This window comes from Maniola hyperantus, chromosome 28 (assembly GCF_902806685.2).
Source record: "Maniola hyperantus chromosome 28, iAphHyp1.2, whole genome shotgun sequence".
NCBI classification, from domain to species: domain Eukaryota; kingdom Metazoa; phylum Arthropoda; class Insecta; order Lepidoptera; family Nymphalidae; genus Maniola; species Maniola hyperantus.
Window position 1 is genome coordinate 815,631 of NC_048563.1, and position 18,584 is coordinate 834,214.

The 18,584-nt window shown below is 39.0% G+C and overlaps 2 protein-coding genes across 2 annotated transcripts; one reads left to right on the plus strand and one right to left on the minus strand.

The window, feature by feature from the left end:
• Positions 1–9,129: 9,129 nt before the first annotated feature.
• On the minus strand, positions 9,130–12,519 carry LOC117995079 (uncharacterized). The gene is made up of 2 exons (XM_034983075.2): positions 12,276–12,519; positions 9,130–12,058 (listed from the first exon to the last, which is right to left on the minus strand). The coding sequence occupies exon 2, from the start codon at positions 12,053–12,055 to the stop codon at positions 9,791–9,793; it is 2,265 nt and encodes a 754-aa protein (XP_034838966.1). The 5' UTR covers positions 12,056–12,058; positions 12,276–12,519; the 3' UTR covers positions 9,130–9,790.
• Positions 12,520–13,804: 1,285 nt separating this feature from the next.
• LOC117994888 (uncharacterized) lies at positions 13,805–17,886 on the plus strand. Its single transcript, XM_069508095.1, has 5 exons — positions 13,805–14,168; positions 14,488–14,766; positions 16,295–16,436; positions 17,159–17,319; positions 17,756–17,886. Exons 1-5 carry the CDS (start codon positions 13,805–13,807, stop codon positions 17,884–17,886), a joined length of 1,077 nt encoding a protein of 358 aa, XP_069364196.1.
• Positions 17,887–18,584: the final 698 nt, after the last annotated feature.

The window sequence follows — 18,584 nt, forward strand, 5'->3', positions numbered from 1 at the left end:
AACTTAGCATTGTGTATAAAGCCTTGGTGGGTGGATTTAAGGCGCATATACACATGCCAACTTTCCTGTCCAATTTAGGTCGACCATCATGATCATGATCAACCCACCGCCAGTTCACAGCAGAACACGGGTCTTCTCGCAGAGTGAGAAGGGTTTGGCCATAGTCTACCACGCTGGCCATGTGCGGATTGGTAGACTTTTAGGTCGACGGCCAACATTTTCTCATGTCTAATTTTACGGTGACCGAGCAATTCACAACAACTGTCGATGTTGAACATGAAGTTAGCAATCACATTCGCTTTTTTTTTATAAAGAATATTAGCCATGTTAAATGACTAATATTCCTCTTTCCTCTCCAACTAAGCGTCAAGCTTGTGCTAGGAGTAGGTACGACAATAGTGCAACGGGCGGGGCTTGAACCGTCGATCTTTTGGTTTTCAGTCCACTCCTTTACCGGTTGAGCTATTGAGGCTCTCTTAGAGAACTAAATTAGAAGATACGTTCGCGTTGGTGTGACAAGTCGGGACATCTACAGAGGCGTTATGTTCAGACTGAGGCTCTGTTTGTTAACAACTTGACCTGGTTCAGTTCTAGCGCATATTTTTGCTAACTTTCTAAAGAACTGACCACTCAGTCTTAGTCACAGAGCTACTACTATGGATATCATCATCATCATCATCATCATCATCGTGGAGACCGATAGACGTCCACGGCTGGACATACGTACCTTGCACGCACTGTGTGTGTCTGTCTGTCTGCTAGCTTTTCACGGCTCAACCGTTCAACCGATTTTATTGAAATTTGGTACAGAGATAGTTTGTATCCATAGGCTACTTTCATCCCGGAAAATTGAAGAGTTCCCACAGGATTTTCAAAAACTCCACGCGGGCGAAGTTGCGGGCATCAGCTAGTGGAAAATAATGATGTGGCTCTTAGGCCACGCGCGCCATGGGACGCGTTTACCTAGAAGATGCCTATTCACTCTTGTTTTAAAGATACCCGGGTTGTAATTGGTAGGAAACACATATCGTGGAAGAGTATTCCAAGCCTTACGTATTGAGAAATGATGACGCAAAACGTTTCGTGCGTGTAGATGGGATGTCGACGACATAAGGATTGAAACTCGCCCTGCGTCTAAACATATAAATATAGCTAGATAGACCTACCTTTCGGTGCTGTCATCGTAGCAGTGCCATTGCTGACTGATATTACGGGGGTGACCTGAAACAGACAGAAATACATAAATTTATTATACTAGAATACACTACTATGTACATAGTGATCTTGCTACGTACTACGAAAGTAACAACTAACGCTATCTATATTCTATATCTGAATATAAATGATAAAAGAGCGTGGATTTGACCTGCAGCTCGTTCCAGCAACGCACAAGACTGCAAATACTATTTTATACATGGCATAATCTTGTACCTATATCAAATATCTGAAAAGAGCAACCGCCGAGTTTCTTGCTGGTTCTTCTCGGTAGGAAAGGCATTCCGAACCAGTGGTAGATGCATCCGACTATTCGTAAGTACTTGTAAAAGTTTATACGAACAAAAAAGATTTTTATTTATTTATTTATCTATATAAAATACAATCTAAATATATAAAAGGAAAAGGTGACTGACTGACGACTGATCTATCAACGCACAGCTCAAACTACTGGACATGTCGGCCTGAAATTTTGCATGCAGATAGCTTTTAAGCGTTTGCAAATGCAACCCTAAAGGTGCTGATAGACTTGACCATTCACTTGTAACAGAACATCGAGCATTCGCCGTTTTTATTTTTGTCGAACTGAACAACGAGCCGAGCCGAGCATAGAGCCAAATATTGCTACGATCATCTTGAGCATTCTAGCGAATGCTCGTCTATTCTTCATGAAGATGTCAGACTTGACGGTCGCGTGTGCTCGCTAGAATGCTCGCCAGAACGCTCGATAGAATGCTCGCTAAAATGTTCTCGTATTTTTCTGTGATGTAACATTCACACGAATGCTCATTACAAGTGAATGCTCAAGTTTATCAGCACCTTTAAGCGAGTGAAGTAGGGGTTTGAAATATGTGTAGTAGGTAGATTATAAATTCAGTTCAAATAATAAGATATAGTCTGTCAGTTACCATTGATCTAGTTGAGAGGTATTACAGAGAGTATGCAAAGCTCTCGTGGGAAATTTTGAAAATATCGATTTTCTGTCACTCTCTATGCCTCTCTATTAAAATAGGTACTTAATAGAAATAGAACAGACAAACTGTTTAATAAAATAAACATTAATATTGAACCATTTTGCTTTTTAGAGAGATTTAAAATTTCTAAATTTTATATTTTTTATAGTGTACACCTAAATAACACTTCAAGAACATTTCTTAATAAAATCTGAATTAAAAAAACCGGCCAAGTGCGAGTCAGGCTCGCGCAATGAGGGTTCCGTACTACAGTCGTATTTTTTCGTCATTTTGCAAGATAATCCAAAAACTGTGATGCAAAAAAATAAATAAAAATCTGTTTTAGAATGTACAGGTGAAGACCTTTCATATGATACCCCACTTGATATAGTCACTCACTTCGAAAGTTGAAAATACTAATTATTAGTTCATGACCACAATTTAATTTTTTTGTGTGATCTATCCCTAAATTCACGGTTTTCAGGTTTTTCCCCAAATGTCAGCTATAAGATCTACCTACCTGCCAAATTTCATGATTCTAGGTCAACGGGAAGTACCCTGTAGGTTTCTTGACAGACAGACAGACAGACAACAAAGTGATCCTATAAGGGTTCCGTTTTTCCTTTTGAGGTACGGAACCCTAAAAAAGAGTAACCGATGAGTTTCTTGTCGCCTCTTCTCAGTACAAACTGCTTTCCTTTTGTACCAATTATGTACAGGGTGTAACCAGAACGTTAGCCAAATCGGAGACAGTTGATAGTACTGATGATTACTAATATGATACCACAAAAATACCCCGAAAAATAAAATTTAAAAATCCTATAATTTTGTAAAAGTTGCTGCGTCGTAGACGGGGCATTGACCCGAGTTGTACACGCTATACATTGCGGGTATGAAAAATACTAAATCACTAAAACTACAAAATAAGGCAAATGGTTATTGGTATTGGATTGTGTTTAGGTAGTATAACAATAACGCTAAGTTTTTGCTAGCGTTCTGGTTACACCCTGTATAGTATGCGACAGGTCGAGATGGCAATCGGGATGGGCAATTGGTGCGGGGGTGACGTGCGGGGGGTGGTACGTCCCCCCGCCTTATACCCACCTTCTAAGTATGACCTACCAAACAAAAAAGAATCATCAAATAATCGGTTTATAATTGACGGAGAAATCGCGTAACAAACATACAAAAAAAAAACTCAAAAGAAAACACGCAGTCGAATTGAAAACCTACTTTTTTGAAGTCGGTTAAAAACACGGGTTAGTTAAAGCACAGGTTTTGAAATTATGAAAGTCCTTTCTAGCTTGAAATAGGTCAGGTTACTGTGAACTAGGTCACAGCATTGCGTTTCATTGCCTAGGTAATGGGTATCGAAGTTAGTCCTCTTACCTTTCGTCGTTTCTAGGGTTCCGTAACAAAATGCTACAAGTATGCGGCAGAAAGTAATGTACATCGACCTTTTTTTCCTTTTTAAGGTTCCGTACCTCAAAAGGAAAAACGGAACCCTTATAGGATCACTTTGTTGTCTATCTGTCTGTCGGTTTGTCAAGGAACCTACAGGGTACTTCCCGTTGACCTAGAATCATGAAATTTGGCAGATAGGTAGATCTTATAGCTGACATTCGGGGAAAAATCTGAAAACCGTGAATTTGTGGTTACATCACACAAAAGAAATTAAATTGTGGTCATGAACTAATAATTAGTATTTTCAATTTTCGAAGTAAGATAACTATACCAAGTGGGGTATCATATGCAAGGTCTTCACCTGTACATTCTAGAACAGATTTTTATTTATTTTCATGCATCACAGTTTTTGAATTATCGTGCAAAATGTCGAAAAAATACGACTGTAGTACGGAACGCTCGTTGTGCGAGCCTGACTCGCACTTGGCCGGTTTTTTTTTTAAGAATATTAGCCAAGTTTATCATGCTGACTAATATTCCCCTTTCCCCTCCAATTAAGCGTAAAGCTTGTGCTAGGAGTAAGAACGACAATAGTACACCGGGTGGGGTTTGAACTGGTGACCTTACGGTTTTCAATCCGCTCCTTTTACCGTTGAGCGATCGAGGCTCTAAAATTAAGGCTTTAGAATGAGATAGCGGATTTGTAGAGCATTGTCTCTGTCGTTGAGACCGACAAAACGTCATATAGGTATGAGTGGCAGAGACAAAGCTCTACAAAGCCGAAATGTTATTCTAAAGGTCGATGTACATTATTTTCTGTGCTTTAAAGGTGAAAGAAAACATCGTAAGGAAACCTGCATGCCTGAAACTTCCCCAAAGGATGTGAAGTGTGGCAAGCCGCATTTGGCCAGTGTGGTAGACTATCATCATCATCATCAACCCATTGCCTGCTCACTGCTCACTACAGAGCACGGGTCTTCTCTCAGAATGAGAAAGGTTTTGGTCATAGTCTACCACGCTGGCCATGTGCGGATTAGTAGACTTCACACACCTTTGAGAACATTATGGAGAACTCTTAGGCATGCAGGTTTCTTCAAGATGATTTCCTTCACCGTTAAAGCAACTGATATTTAATTACTAAAGCACATAACTCCGACAAGTTACTAAAGAGACTTCGGCCGTGGCTAGTTACCAACCTACCGGCAAAGACGCGCCGCCAAGCTGCCCTTCCAGGTTAGCCCGCATCCATCTTAGATTGCATCCTCACTTACCACCAGGTGAGATTGCAGTCAAGGGCTAACTTGTATCTGAATAATAATAAAAAACTAAGCTATCACAACTTCGCTGGTAGACTATAGCCAAACCCTATTCTGAGAGGAGGCCCGTTCAGTAGTGGACCGGCGATGGGTTGATCACGATGTAGCAAGTAGCACAGAATATATAATATTACTAAAGTAGGAACTAGGTACCTTTTTTTTTTTTTTTTTTATTCAGACCTTATACTTATAGTACGCGACAGGTCGAGATGGCAATCGGGAAGAGAACCCCCCGCACACCCGCACAACCCCCACGCTTACCCAGCGCAGGATAGCGCGAGTGACGTGCGGATGTGTGGGGCGTCCCCCCGCCTCATACCCCGATTGCCATCTCGACCTGTCGCGCACTATACCTACCTACCAACACGTGTAGTAGGTAGGCACGGGGTAGTAACTTAATACCTTGTCTTGTGGTTGGAGCCCGCCCGGGGGGGTACAACCTGACTAATTACGCGCCTAGATACCGCGCCAGTCGCTGCGCTCGTGTCCCTTGTCGCACGACACGGGGAAATTGACGTACGACACTTTAGATCTGTAGGGCGATTGTCTAAAACCTGCATCAATCATTATTACAATCTCAATTGTTCTGATTGGCTGAATTTGTGCGATTCTTGTTGCTACAATGCATTGTAGCCAATAGTGAGCGAGCGTTAACCAATCAGAGATGATTGCGATCGTGACATTGTAGCTGTCATTCTCCCGCAATCGCGCTGTGGCCCTACCGCGGTTGTTTGACAGCTACAATGTCACGATCGCAAACATCTCTGATTGGTTAATGCTCGCTCACTATTGGCCACAATGCATTGTTTCAACAAGAATCGCACAAATTCAGCCAATCAGAATAATTGAGATTGTAATAATGATTGACGCAGGTTTTAGACAATCGCCCTGCAGCAGTGGCCCTACCGCGGTTGTTAGACAGCTACAATGTCACGATCGCAATCATCTCTGATTGGTTAATGCTCGCTCACTATTGGCTACAATGCATTGTTGCAACAAGAATCGCACAAATTCAGCCAATCAGAACAATTGAGATTGTAATAATGATTGATGCAGGTTTTAGACAATCGCCCTACAGGATAGTGCGAGAGACGTGCGGATGTGTGGGGCGTCCCCCCGCCTCATACCCCGATTGCCATCTCGACCTGTCGCGCACTATACCTACCTACCAACACGTGTAGTAGGTAGGCACGGGGTAGTAACTTAATACCTTGTCTTGTGGTTGGAGCCCGCCCGGGGGGGTACAACTGACTAATTACGCGCCTAGATACCGCGCCAGTCGCTGGGCTCGTGTCCCTTGTCGCACGACACGGGGAAATAGACGTACAACATTTTAGAGCGGAATTTATTCGTTAATCAGCCTTTTCTGCCCTTTCACCCACACCATAGAGCAGGAGTATTTGTTAAATATCCGATTGGCATTTCGCAAAATCCATCCATACTGATATTATAAATGCGAAATTGTGTCTGTCTGTCTACTAGCTTTTCACTGCCCAATGGTTTAACCGATTTTGATGAAATTTGGTACAGGGCTAGTTTACATCCCGGTGAAGGACTTAAGCTACTTTTTATCCCGGATTATTAAAGGGTTCCTACGGGCAGGTTCAAACAGAGCAACGGATCGCCGTGATTTTTTGTATGGGTATAGTTTAAGACCTGGAAAGTGATAGGCTACTTTTTACCCCGGAAAATCAAAAAGTTCCCAGGGGATTTTTGAAAAACCTAAATCCACTCGTATGAAATCGCGGGCATCAGCTAGTGACTAATATTCCCCTTTCCTCTCCAACTAAGCGTAAAGCTTGTGCTAGGAGTAGGTACGACAATAGTGCAACGGGCGGGGTTTGAACCGTCGACCTTTCGGTTTTCAGTCCACTCCTTTACCCGTTGAGCTATTGAGGCTCTAAAATCGTAAGCTACTTTAAAATGGTCCGTCACATATTTAAGTGTAATGGAAACGTGTACCCCTCGGGCGAACACGGCACCATAATAAGCATTGTTTAATTTTATAGAAGACCTCTAATATTACGGCTCGGTGTACGTCCGACTTACCAGAGTTAAGTACACGTACCGAGGTATCATCATCATCATCATCATCAACCGATAGGCGTCAACTGCTGGACGATCTCTTGTAGGAACTTCTACACGCCTCGGTCTTGCGCCGCCGCTATCCAGCGGCTCCCTGCGACTCGTCTGATGTCGTCCGTCCACCTAGTGGGGGGTCTTCCAACGCTGCGTCTTCCTGCTTCCGGTGCGAGGTCACCATTCCAGCACCTTGGACCCCAACGTGTCTCGGTTGTACGAACTATGTGCCCTGCCCATTGCCACTTCAGCTTCGCAAGCTATGTCGGTTCTTGTTGTATGTCCCTGAAAGATAATTTTCTGAATTTTCCCAAATTTGCACAAATATGAAGTAAATGAGTATTTTTGACTAAAGTTTTTGTGGAAAAACATGTAGATGCATAAAATGTTATGCCCGCAAAACTCATTAGGTACCAGCCTTCGATGTACGATTAGTCTACTATTTCCGAAAAACTAACTAAAATTTGAATTTTCGCGGCTGGGTCTATCAAATCATCTTAAAAAAGAATACTAGGTACCAGTGGCGAAGGGTGAAAATCTGAAAAAGGGAAGCCGAAAAATTATGTCATTATTATTTCGAAACATTTTTTGACCATAACCTTCGATAAAGAATAAATTCCATATCGATGGTGATAACTCAAGAAATATTTTTTGTTCTCAAAGGCTTTTTAGTTAAAGAACGACAGAATAGCAAACAAAACACCTCTAAAATAGCCCTGTCCTAAAAATAGCAAGCATCTCTTTGACGGAAGGTGCAGCTTGTTTGCCCTAGATGCATGGAGAAACAAAACCTTTGTCGCATACAAAAATAACTACCCTACTTAGGAGATATCATGGTTTCCTTGCCAAAGGTCACAGATTCAAATATTGGTACCTCTGGGCTTTGATTTTGAACAAAACTTAGTCAAACTCAAAGTAGATATTTAACTTTTATACTTCTTTTAAGACAAAAACCGTCGCCGTATTTTTTGATTGCGTAGACAGAGAAGCGCGATTATAGGTCCAACGGACAGTAGACCTAAATCATAATCATGATCAACCAATTGCCCACTAACCCTCTCAGAACGAGAAGGCTTATACCATAGTCTGCCATGCTGGCTTAGTGCGGATTGTCAGACTTGTATTTGATATTAATTTCCACTGGATACTTCCACGCGTTTCAGAGACGAAGAGTCTTCTTAAATAAACAGACAGACCAAAAGACAGACGGACACAAAGTGCGAATAAAATAAGCGCTCCTTTAGCCTTTTCAGGTATCTACGAAATCCTAAAAATAAATCTAACTTCAGGATAATTTTTTGAGGACAAGATAAATTTTACAGTAAATTTGAAAAAAACGAACTACCAGTTTAAACAATATTCAAATATTATATCTATCGAAACGAAAAAGTAACTAAGTAGGTCTAGGTACTATCAAACCTAATTTTATAATAAATAAACTATCTTTAGTGCGCAATTCCATCCGCCATACATAGGTAGATAGATAGATACATAATTTATATTTAATAGCACCCAGGGATAGCCGTAGCTATCTATCTTATTTTCAGAATCGGATTAATCACCTTTGACATCCTATTTACAAAATAAAATACCTCTTTATAATAATTTCACTTTTCAGGTAAATTCGATAAAAATGCGTAGAAAAGAGAAAAGTAAACCTATAGTTCTGCCATCTATTAGCAACGCGTGAAGTAAAAGTTTGCGCCCTCTAACGGAAAGGTGTGGAAATACGAAGAAAAGTCAGGAAAGAAAAACGAGACGTACATTCGACAAAAAATGCACATCGTAGTTCAGGAAAATTTCAAGAGATGGCGTTACTTTTATTCTTAAACAGGTTTAATTCAACTGTGGAACCCAAAGAATTTGTAATGTACTACTACGTAGGAACCAAACTTTTTTAGAGCCCCGAAGGCCCGAACTGTCATGATAGGTACCAAAATGATTTTCAAAATATAAATAGGTAGGTTCGACCGTAACGAGACCAAACCTATGAGGTAGGTACCTACGAGTATATTTACCAGAAATCCTTTATGTAGTATAGTATTAGGTACCTTTTAAAACATGATTGCGAAAGTTCTTAGATTTGCCATTGCTTAAAAAAGGTTTTTATTGCCAGGCATAACAACTCATATACTTATTTTCAATTTTCAAAATTAGATAATTATAGGGGGAGGGGGGGCACTTTGATACACAAAAATTAAATCTCTTTTCTGAGGACCATAAAGCATTATATTTAAATATTTGTTTTGATGTGTGCATTGGCTGATATGTCAGCTTACATTTTGGCTACGCAAAAACCGCAAAAATTGGCGACGTATAGAGATAATGTGATTTTAAGAAAATAAAATGTTTGTATCATTCTGCCCCACCAGTGGGGCACTTTGATACATGGGGTGGGGCAGTTTGATACGTATTTTAGATCCATATGAAATGCAAATTTAAACTGACTAAAAACCCAATATAAACTGTATTATTACTTAAAATTAAGAAATAAAACAATTTTATTGATTGAGATCGCAAAACACTTTTTATTAAGAGTGCACATTAGCCATAATCAGTCTCTTAAGTTACTTAAGAAATATAATCACAAAAAAAAAACAATATTGTCATCATAGAACAAGACTAATTCTCTGTTATTTTCTTAATTATATAATCAGTTATATACTTACTAAGTAATCAGACTTTAACATTGAATATTGTTAATGAAAATATAATATTAGAACCTCCTATCAAAATGAACAATAGTTTTCTTAAAAAATTAAACAAACATCAAAAATTTAACAAAAATAATCATAAAAACTCTCATATAAATTACAAAACAATCTACTGGATATTATATCGAGTTAAACCTACCGAAAATGAATAAAGCGACGATGTTCGAGATGTGCCTTTGGAGAAAGTTGGTTTTGGTAATTGCAAAACTACATCTCTAACATCCACACTTGCTTTGTCTTCCACAATTGGAAATATGAACTTATAAGACCCTGTTTTTTTTCTGAGATATGATACTTCATATTCTGTCACATTATACTTAAATACGACTTTGGCAACGTAGTGAATCACAGTTTTCTTCTTCTCAAACTTAATTAGTAGGAAATCTCCAATATTTATGTGTTCAGGATTAACTGGTTCTTCATTAATTACCTCTTCTTCTGATTCCGATGGCATTTCAATGTCTTCACTATCACTCGTCATCACGACTTCATCTAGACTAGAATCGGAATCTATTTCTGCAGGCAAAGAAGTTACTCTCTTTTTCTTTTTTGGCTCAGTTAACCCCAACAGATTTTTCGCTGTTTTCAATTCTTTTGCATGCTGTTTTGCTTTTTGTAATTCTCTTTTCCTGTCCTTTTCATTACGTAAGCTTTCTAATCTATTTTTTTCTGGTGTGTCAGTGTATATTCTTGATCGTCCCTTTTCTCTTCCTTTTCTTTTTAAGACACTGTCAGTAATCGCCTTTTTTGGATAAGGTCTAACTACGTCAGGAGTAAGCATAGCCTGTGATGAAGAAACATGTAGAGAATCGTCAGCATCAGACACTGAAATTGGGTCGGTATCCAAAGTAGGAGTTTTATTTTGTTCTCTATCAACAACTTCATTATTTTGAGTTGTTTCCGAGTCTACAAAATGTAAATCTTGTGTTTTGTGAGTGTTCTCATCTGTCAAATCGTGATAACCTGTGCTGAAAATGTCTATCGGTGCAAAGTCGTCGTCCCCAAATACCAGTTTATTAATTGGCCAAATTCCAGGTTTGGAAAAACCACCTATGATATTCTTTGGTGTAAATGATTCCAAATATGCTAATTTTGACAGTTCAGCAATGTTGTATATGGTCAAAGTCTTTCCAACATTTTGAATGTGCCAGTCGTTGAAAGCTATCTTCAATTTGCCTTTGAAGGGTCCGAACACACTGACATCAAGCGGTTGCAATTTGTGTGACGTGTGTGGGGGCAGACTCAAATAAACAATACCGTTGTCACGACAGTAGTTAACAGCTTCTATTGAAATGTGCGATTCGTGGTTGTCACAAATGATTAGAATTGGGTTATCTTTATTGCTCGAAGTAAGGCGTTGAATGTGTTTCAAAACTCTTATAAACAATTCTGATGTCATCCAGCCGCTTCTGTTTGCCAACCCTAGACTTCCATCAGGAGCTCCATTTAGGAAGTGATCTTTGTAGTGAACTCTTGGAAAGACATAAACTGGAGGAAGAGAAGAACCAGTAGCAGTAATAATACCACAGAAAGTAACTAACTCTCCGCGTTCTGCAGAAACTATTTGTCCCACCTGTCTTTGTTTTCTTCCAGCAATAACTTTAGGAGTAGAAAGAACTGTGCTTATGCCTGTTTCATCTAAGTTTATTATTCGATCGGGTGTAAAATTGTACTGTCTCATTATGCGTTCGTAATTATCATGAAATTGAGCTACAGCAGCTTTATTAAAAGCAAAGCTTCTTGCTGCGCTTGTGTTTTCTGGTTTTCGTAGACTCAATTCTGGGTTTCTCTTCCTGAAGCCAGCTGCCCAATCTTTTCCAGCGCATTTGTTTTTTTTCCAGGATTTTGGATAATTACACCCTGAGGATTCTGCGAACTCGTATGCCAAAGTCAAAAGCTGTCTCAATGTAAGGCCGTAGTGCATTTTACTACAATTCAATAAATATTGAGTCAATGCCTTTTCTTGTTCGATTGAAAAAACTTGTGCAACGGTATACTTGGAACCATAGATGTTTGATGAAGTAGCTGTAGCAGTGTGTGATGATAAAGCTGCAGTAGTAGTGTGTGCTGAAGATGACGCTATTTGTGCCATCTCCATAGATGGTGCTATTTGTGGTGAAGATGGACCTGCTTGTGATAAAGAAGATTCTGCTTGTAATGAAGAGGATGCTTCATTTGTAGATAATATTCTGGTAGCTTCAAATGATTTTCTGGCTTTTTCTATGCGATGTTGTAGGGTCGCAGTTTTGATGCTATATTTGTCGGCTGCTTTGCGTATAGATAAAGTCTTTGACAATACTTCACGTATTGCGTCTTCAATGTTTTCTTCATTGATATTTTTTCTATCAGTTTTGGGTTTGTACGTGCGCACCATTTTCTGAAAAAAAGAAAATAAACAATAAAATAAACTATTATTTTTGACGGGGCACTTTAATACACTAGAGGGGCAGATTGATACGTATCATTGTACCCCGCACATTACCGTATCAAAGTGCCCCAACGGACTTTTTCCACAAACAATTAATTTTATCTAATATATAATAATAATGCAATCAAAAACATTTTAAAATACAATAATAACTATATTTACTTACCTGTAGTAACAAATAATAACAAAAACAACTAAAAGAATCCTCCTGAGACACAATTACATTTCACGTTTTTTTTTTGTAGGCAGCGGCGCACGCCACTTTCAACACGTTAGTGACCGTTGAGGTCCAACGGCAAACTGGCGGCGAACGGTGTCACAACTGTCATTCTTGTGAATGCCCTTGAGCATTCTAGTGATGTGCCGGACTGTGTAGCGTTTATCGGTTTTGAGATATAGATACTGTACCAATGTGCCCCGTGAATCAATGTGCCCCCCCTCCCCCTACCAAGTCGGGTATCATATGAAAGGGCACACTTGTAGGTACATTCCAAAACAGATTTTTATTTATTTTTATGTAGGTATACTTAATACCTACTTAGTTTTTGATTTATCCCATTTGACCCATCGGTGCGCGAGTCTGACTCGCACTTGGCCGATTTTTTTTCCAACGTGCGTATTTGTTTGAGGTAAGTATTTGTTAGAGGTGCGTGTTCGGGATCGAACCCCAGACGCAGACCTCACAAATAGGAGGCGAACGTTTTAACCACTAGGCTATCACCGCTTCCTACTACCTATCTATATATATAAAATTCAAAGTCCTGACTGACTGACTGACTGACTGACTGACTGACATATATACCTATCAACGCACAGCCTAAACCGCTGGTCCTAAGGACATGAAATTTGGAGGGTCTATTCTTTGTAAAGAGTAGGGTATCCAATAAGAAAGGATTTTTCGAAATTCCACCCCTCAGTGGGTTAAATAGGGGATGGAAGTTTGTACGAAAGTCGGTCATTTTTCAAGTTATTTGCATGAAAATTGGTATTTGGGTTTTCGATCACAAATGAAGAAATACGTGTTTCAGGATTTTTGGAAAATGCGCCCATAAGGGTGGTAAAATAGGGGATAAAAGTTTGTATGGGAAAGTTTTAATTATTGATATTATAATTAACTTGAAATTTCGAAAGTAGGTTTTTTCTTGAGGTTAGGTGTCAGCTAAGAAACGACTATGGGAAAATCCCCCCCTAAAGGGGTGAAATGGGGGTTGGAAGGTTATATGTGTTATTCGGTGCAGTTCAGAGTGCGCGTCCTGATGTTATAATGTTTGTTTCTGAAAAAAAAAGTCATTTGTTTCTTGTAGGCCACGCGGGCGAAGCCGGGGCAGAAGCTAGTGTATGTATAATTCTATTGTACTGACCGTTACATAATTGCCATTGTTCAGCCATACAATAGGCAAACCATAGCTCTTATGTCTTAAGTTTTCACAAGAGTGTTGAAAATCGTGAAAAACCTACAAACAAAATTTAATTAATTAATTAATATTCATAAATTAATTTTAAAAAATATTTCATTTGGGATAAAATATTTTAATATTGTTACAGTTTAATATTGGGAGAAAATAAGTGAATAAAACAGTTTTTTAATTTAAAATTGAAAGAGTTTTTTAATTGTTTACTTATCAAATAGATACATTTAATTACCTATAAGTATTATATTTTTTAAATCATCTTAAAATACTGTGCTAGTTAATCATGAAATACTACTTCTATTTTATACTAGTAAAACACGTATTACTAATCAGATGTTCACATATCGATAAAAATAATACCGATATATTCATAACATACTCCGGTCACAGTGACTTAGAGAGACCGATACCAGAACCGGTATTACCGGTATCAGGAAAACCGATTACAGAAGAAAAGAAAGAATCGGTAAAAGAAATCACAGTTTATGAAGATACGACTGAAGGAGTAGTTTTCATACCAAATGATAAACCGGTATTTAGGAATGAAGATATTTTTCATAGTGATGGTGTTCATATAAGTGACGTTATGGATAGTAGAAGGGTAGGGAGTTCGGTGCGGGGTGGCGAAATTCGTATTACTGAAACTGGTAAGTAAAAATCGGTCAAGTGCGAATGAAGGGTTCCATACATTCGTACCAGATTATGTATGGACTTTTTAGGATTCCGTACCTGAAAGGAAAAACGGAACCCTTATAGGATCACTTTGTTATCTGTCTGTCCGTCGTGTCTGTCAAGAAAATCTATCGTTGACCTAGAATAATGAAAGCTAGGTAGGTCCTATAGCACAAGTAAAGGAATAAATCCGAAAACCGTGAATTTATGGTTACATCACATAGACACCAAAGTGATCCTATAAGTGTTCGTTTTTCCTTTTGAGGTACGGAACCTTACAAACTGTCATTACAGAAGCACCAAAAACAGATGTTCTATTCGTGTCCGGTAAAAACAAGGAAAACATCGAGAAACCCGCGCAATACGACAAGAAACAAGAAAGACAAGACTCGACAGTCATTAAGAAAACAAAAATAAACAAGAATAGATTAAACTGTACTAACATAAACTGCAATAACACAGTTAACTCAGTGTGCGGCGGAAAAGAAGAGAACAAGAAGATGAAATATCGATTATTTCTGAATGACTGTTTCTTCAGAAAAGTTAACTGCGGTTTTCAGAATGCTGTTAACCGTAAGTATTGTATCACTACATTATTGCTAGGTTAACTAGAAACAGAGACAAACTTGCAGCTCCTACCTTCCGCCTCAGGAAAGTCCAAAAGTCATTTGTGGGTATGGGTATTACCTTTTATAATAAAATCCCGAAAACTATTTTGGACTTACCTTTGCACAAGTTTAAAAAATCTATTAAAAATATGCTCCTGTAAAAAGCATATTACACAATTGAAGATTATCTAAATGATAAAAGAGCGTGGATTTGACCTGCAGCTCGTTCCAGCAACGCACAAGACTGCAAATACTATTTTATACATGGCATAATCTTGTACCTATATCAAATATTTGAAAAGAGCAACCGCCGAGTTTCTTGCTGGTTCTTCTCGGTAGGAAAGGCATTTCGAACCAGTGGTAGATGCATCCGACTATTCGTAAGTACTTGTAAAAGTTTATTCGAATAAAAAAAAATTATTTTATTTTATTGGTTCCTTACAACGAAGTTCTCTCTTCATCTTCTTCTCCCTCTCCCCCTCTTGTCCTCCCCCTCTCTCCCTCCTCCTGCCCTACATAAACTGCAATAACACATCAATGCTGTGTGTGGCGGTGAAGAAGAGAACAAAAAGATGAAATACCGATTATTTCTGAATGACTGTTTCTTCAGAAAAGTTAACTGCGATTTTCAGAATGATGTTAACCGTAAGTACTTACTAATTCATCATCATCATCATCATCAACCGATAGACGTCCACAGCTGGACATAAGTCTCTTGTAGGGACTTCCACACGCCACGGAACGTCACGCGTCGCCTGAATCCAGCGGCTCCCTGCGACTCGTCTGATGTCGTCCGTCGGGGGTCTTCAAACACTGCGTCTTCCGGTGCGAGGTCGCCATTCCAGCACCTTGAGACCCCAACGTCTTCGGTTGTGCCCTACCCATTGCCACTTCAGCTTCGCAACCCGTTGTGCTATGTCGGTTACTCTAGTTCTCCTACGGATCTCCTCATTAATTATTCTTGCTCGCAACTGATTGGTTCGACAGGCACGCACACACACACACAATGGGGCCGATTCTCTAGTACACAATCTCTAAACTAAACTAAATTAACAGATCTAAATCTAATGCTATCCTTTTCCTCAAGCAACATTATGAAAGGGATAGCAATAGATTTAGACGTGCCATTTTAGTTTAGTTTAGTTTAGAGATTGTGTACAATGGAATTAGCCACAATGTGCAAGTATGACGTAACCACAAGCGAAGTTCTAAGAATTGCAAGAACTATACCGACCTATTCGATACCGTGTGCTGTGATAGCCAAGTGGTTAGGACGTCCGCCTCCTAATAGTCCTAATCGGAGGTCGGGGGTTCGATCCCGGGCACGCACCTCTAACTTTTCGGAGTAACGTGCGTTTTAATTAATTAAATATCACTTGATTTAACGGTAACACTTAGCCTGCTATGACCAACTCTGAGAGTAGACCCGTGCTCTGTAGTGAGCCGGCAATGGGTTGATCATGATGATACCTACCTATTATTTACTATTTTAGGATACGAGATAGTACCAATAGAGAATTGCAAGGATATCGGGGCGCATTATTTGACAAGGCCGTATGTTTTCAAGCCTAAACCACTACCAGCACAGAAAGAAGTAGCTAATGTTGAAACTAGAAGAAGCTTCTCTTCTAGAAGGTATTTTATACTACTACACTTCTATATATTCAAATATTGTATTTAATATTCAAAATCTGAATATTCATAAATTGAATATATATTAGCTGATATATCAATGTACAGGAACGGCTGGGCTTAGAAACACAAGTTTAGTTTTATGTAGATTTTTGTATAACCAAGACAACCACTACCTAAGTAAGAGAGGATTTTTTAAATTCTTCCATAGAAAAGTCGGGTGGGTGCAAATATATATATATATATATTTGCAAGTCGGGTGGGTGCAAATATATATATATATATATATTTGCACGTCGCACTTAGTATCCGTAGCAAAGCTTTTATACCTTGGAAATTAGGAAACTAATCTCATGAGAAGCCAGAAATTTTACGCGGACGAAGTTGCGGGCAACTGATAGTCATTTATATGTTTTACACCATAACCAGCGCCCACACTGAGTAAGTATAGAACCATTCACATGGTTCAAACTACTATATGTACGTATTTTTGCAGTACAAATAACATTATTTTGTATTGTTCCATACTCAAAGTATGTGCCACTATATATGAATGAATTAGGTAAAATATAAATCCTGCAAAAAACGTTGATTCCGTGTGAATAGGGTCTTGGCATTTTATGTTTCTATTCTCTTGATTAATACGATGTATAAAAAAAGTTATATTCATTCAGTCATTCAATATTCAAAAGGTGAATATTCATAAATACCCATAATTTTTCCAGGTCATTAAACATGGGCGTGGACGGCAGTTTCTGTGGCCACGCGTGCCCAGCCTCCTGTACGGAAGACTACGACCCTCAGTGTGCGGTGTCCAGCAGTGGACAACGCAGGATGTTTCTGAACCACTGCAAACTGGACCACAACTCTTGCATGTATAAAGTTGGTAAGTGCGTATTTTCTGCATCTATTATGATGCTAGCAATGGTGCTACCAGGAAGATCATTCATCATCATCCTCGTTTCAGCTAATTAATGTCCACTGCTGGACATAAATCATCACTAGCGGACAATTAAAAAATATTCACGAGTAGCTTATGCTCGCGACTTGGACTGTCCGCGTCCGGTGGATGTCCGCGTGGACTACACATATTTCAAATCCCTTTTTCACCCCTTAGGGGTTGAATTTTCAAAAATCCTTTCTTAGCGGATGCCTACGTCATAATAGCTATCTGCATGCCAAATTTCAGCCCGATCCGTACCGGAGTTTGAGCTGTGCGTTGATAGTTCAGTCAGCCAGTCACCTTTTCCTATCATATATTTTTTAGATTATGGTATCCTTTACCTATTGGGGAAGATTTTTTGTATTACTTTTTTTTACAGTGTGGCACAGACGTCCGTTATCAGAATGCGTGGGCGGCAGAAAGGCGGATATGACACAAAATAGAGGATTTATCGGATGGATGCAGAGGGTGGGCATTGTGGACAGAAAGGGGAGATTAATGCTGTCATAGTGACAACAACTAAACTTTATTGTAACTTAATTCTATGTTAAATTGAAATTTATTTGTTGTTCTTCAAAAGAAACAATTTCAAATAAGTACTTATAAATCTATATATATAAAATTCAAAGTCCTGACTGACTGACTGACTGACATATATATCAACGCACAGCCTAAACCGCTGGTCCTAAAGACATGAAATTTGGAGGGTCTATTCTTTGTAAAGAGTAGGTATCCACTAAGAAAGAATTTTTCGAAATTCCACCCCAAAGTGGGTTATCTATATATATATAATTCAAAGTCCTGACTGACTGACTGACTGACTGACATATATATCAACGCACAGCCTAAACCGCTGGTCCTAAAGACATGAAATTTGGAGGGTATATTTTTGTAAAGAGTAGGTATCCACTAAGAAAGAATTTTTCGAAATTCCACCCCAAAGTGGGTTATCTATATATATATAATTCAAAGTCCTGACTGACTGACTGACTGACTGACATATATATCAACGCACAGCCTAAACCGCTGGTCCTAAAGACATGAAATTTGGAGGGTATATTTTTGTAAAGAGTAGGTATCCACTAAGAAAGAATTTTTCGAAATTCCACCCCTAAGTGGGTTAAATGGGGGATGGAAGTTTGTATGAAAGTCCGTCATTTTTCAAGTTATTTGCATGAAAATTTGTATTTGGGTTTTCGGACAAAAAT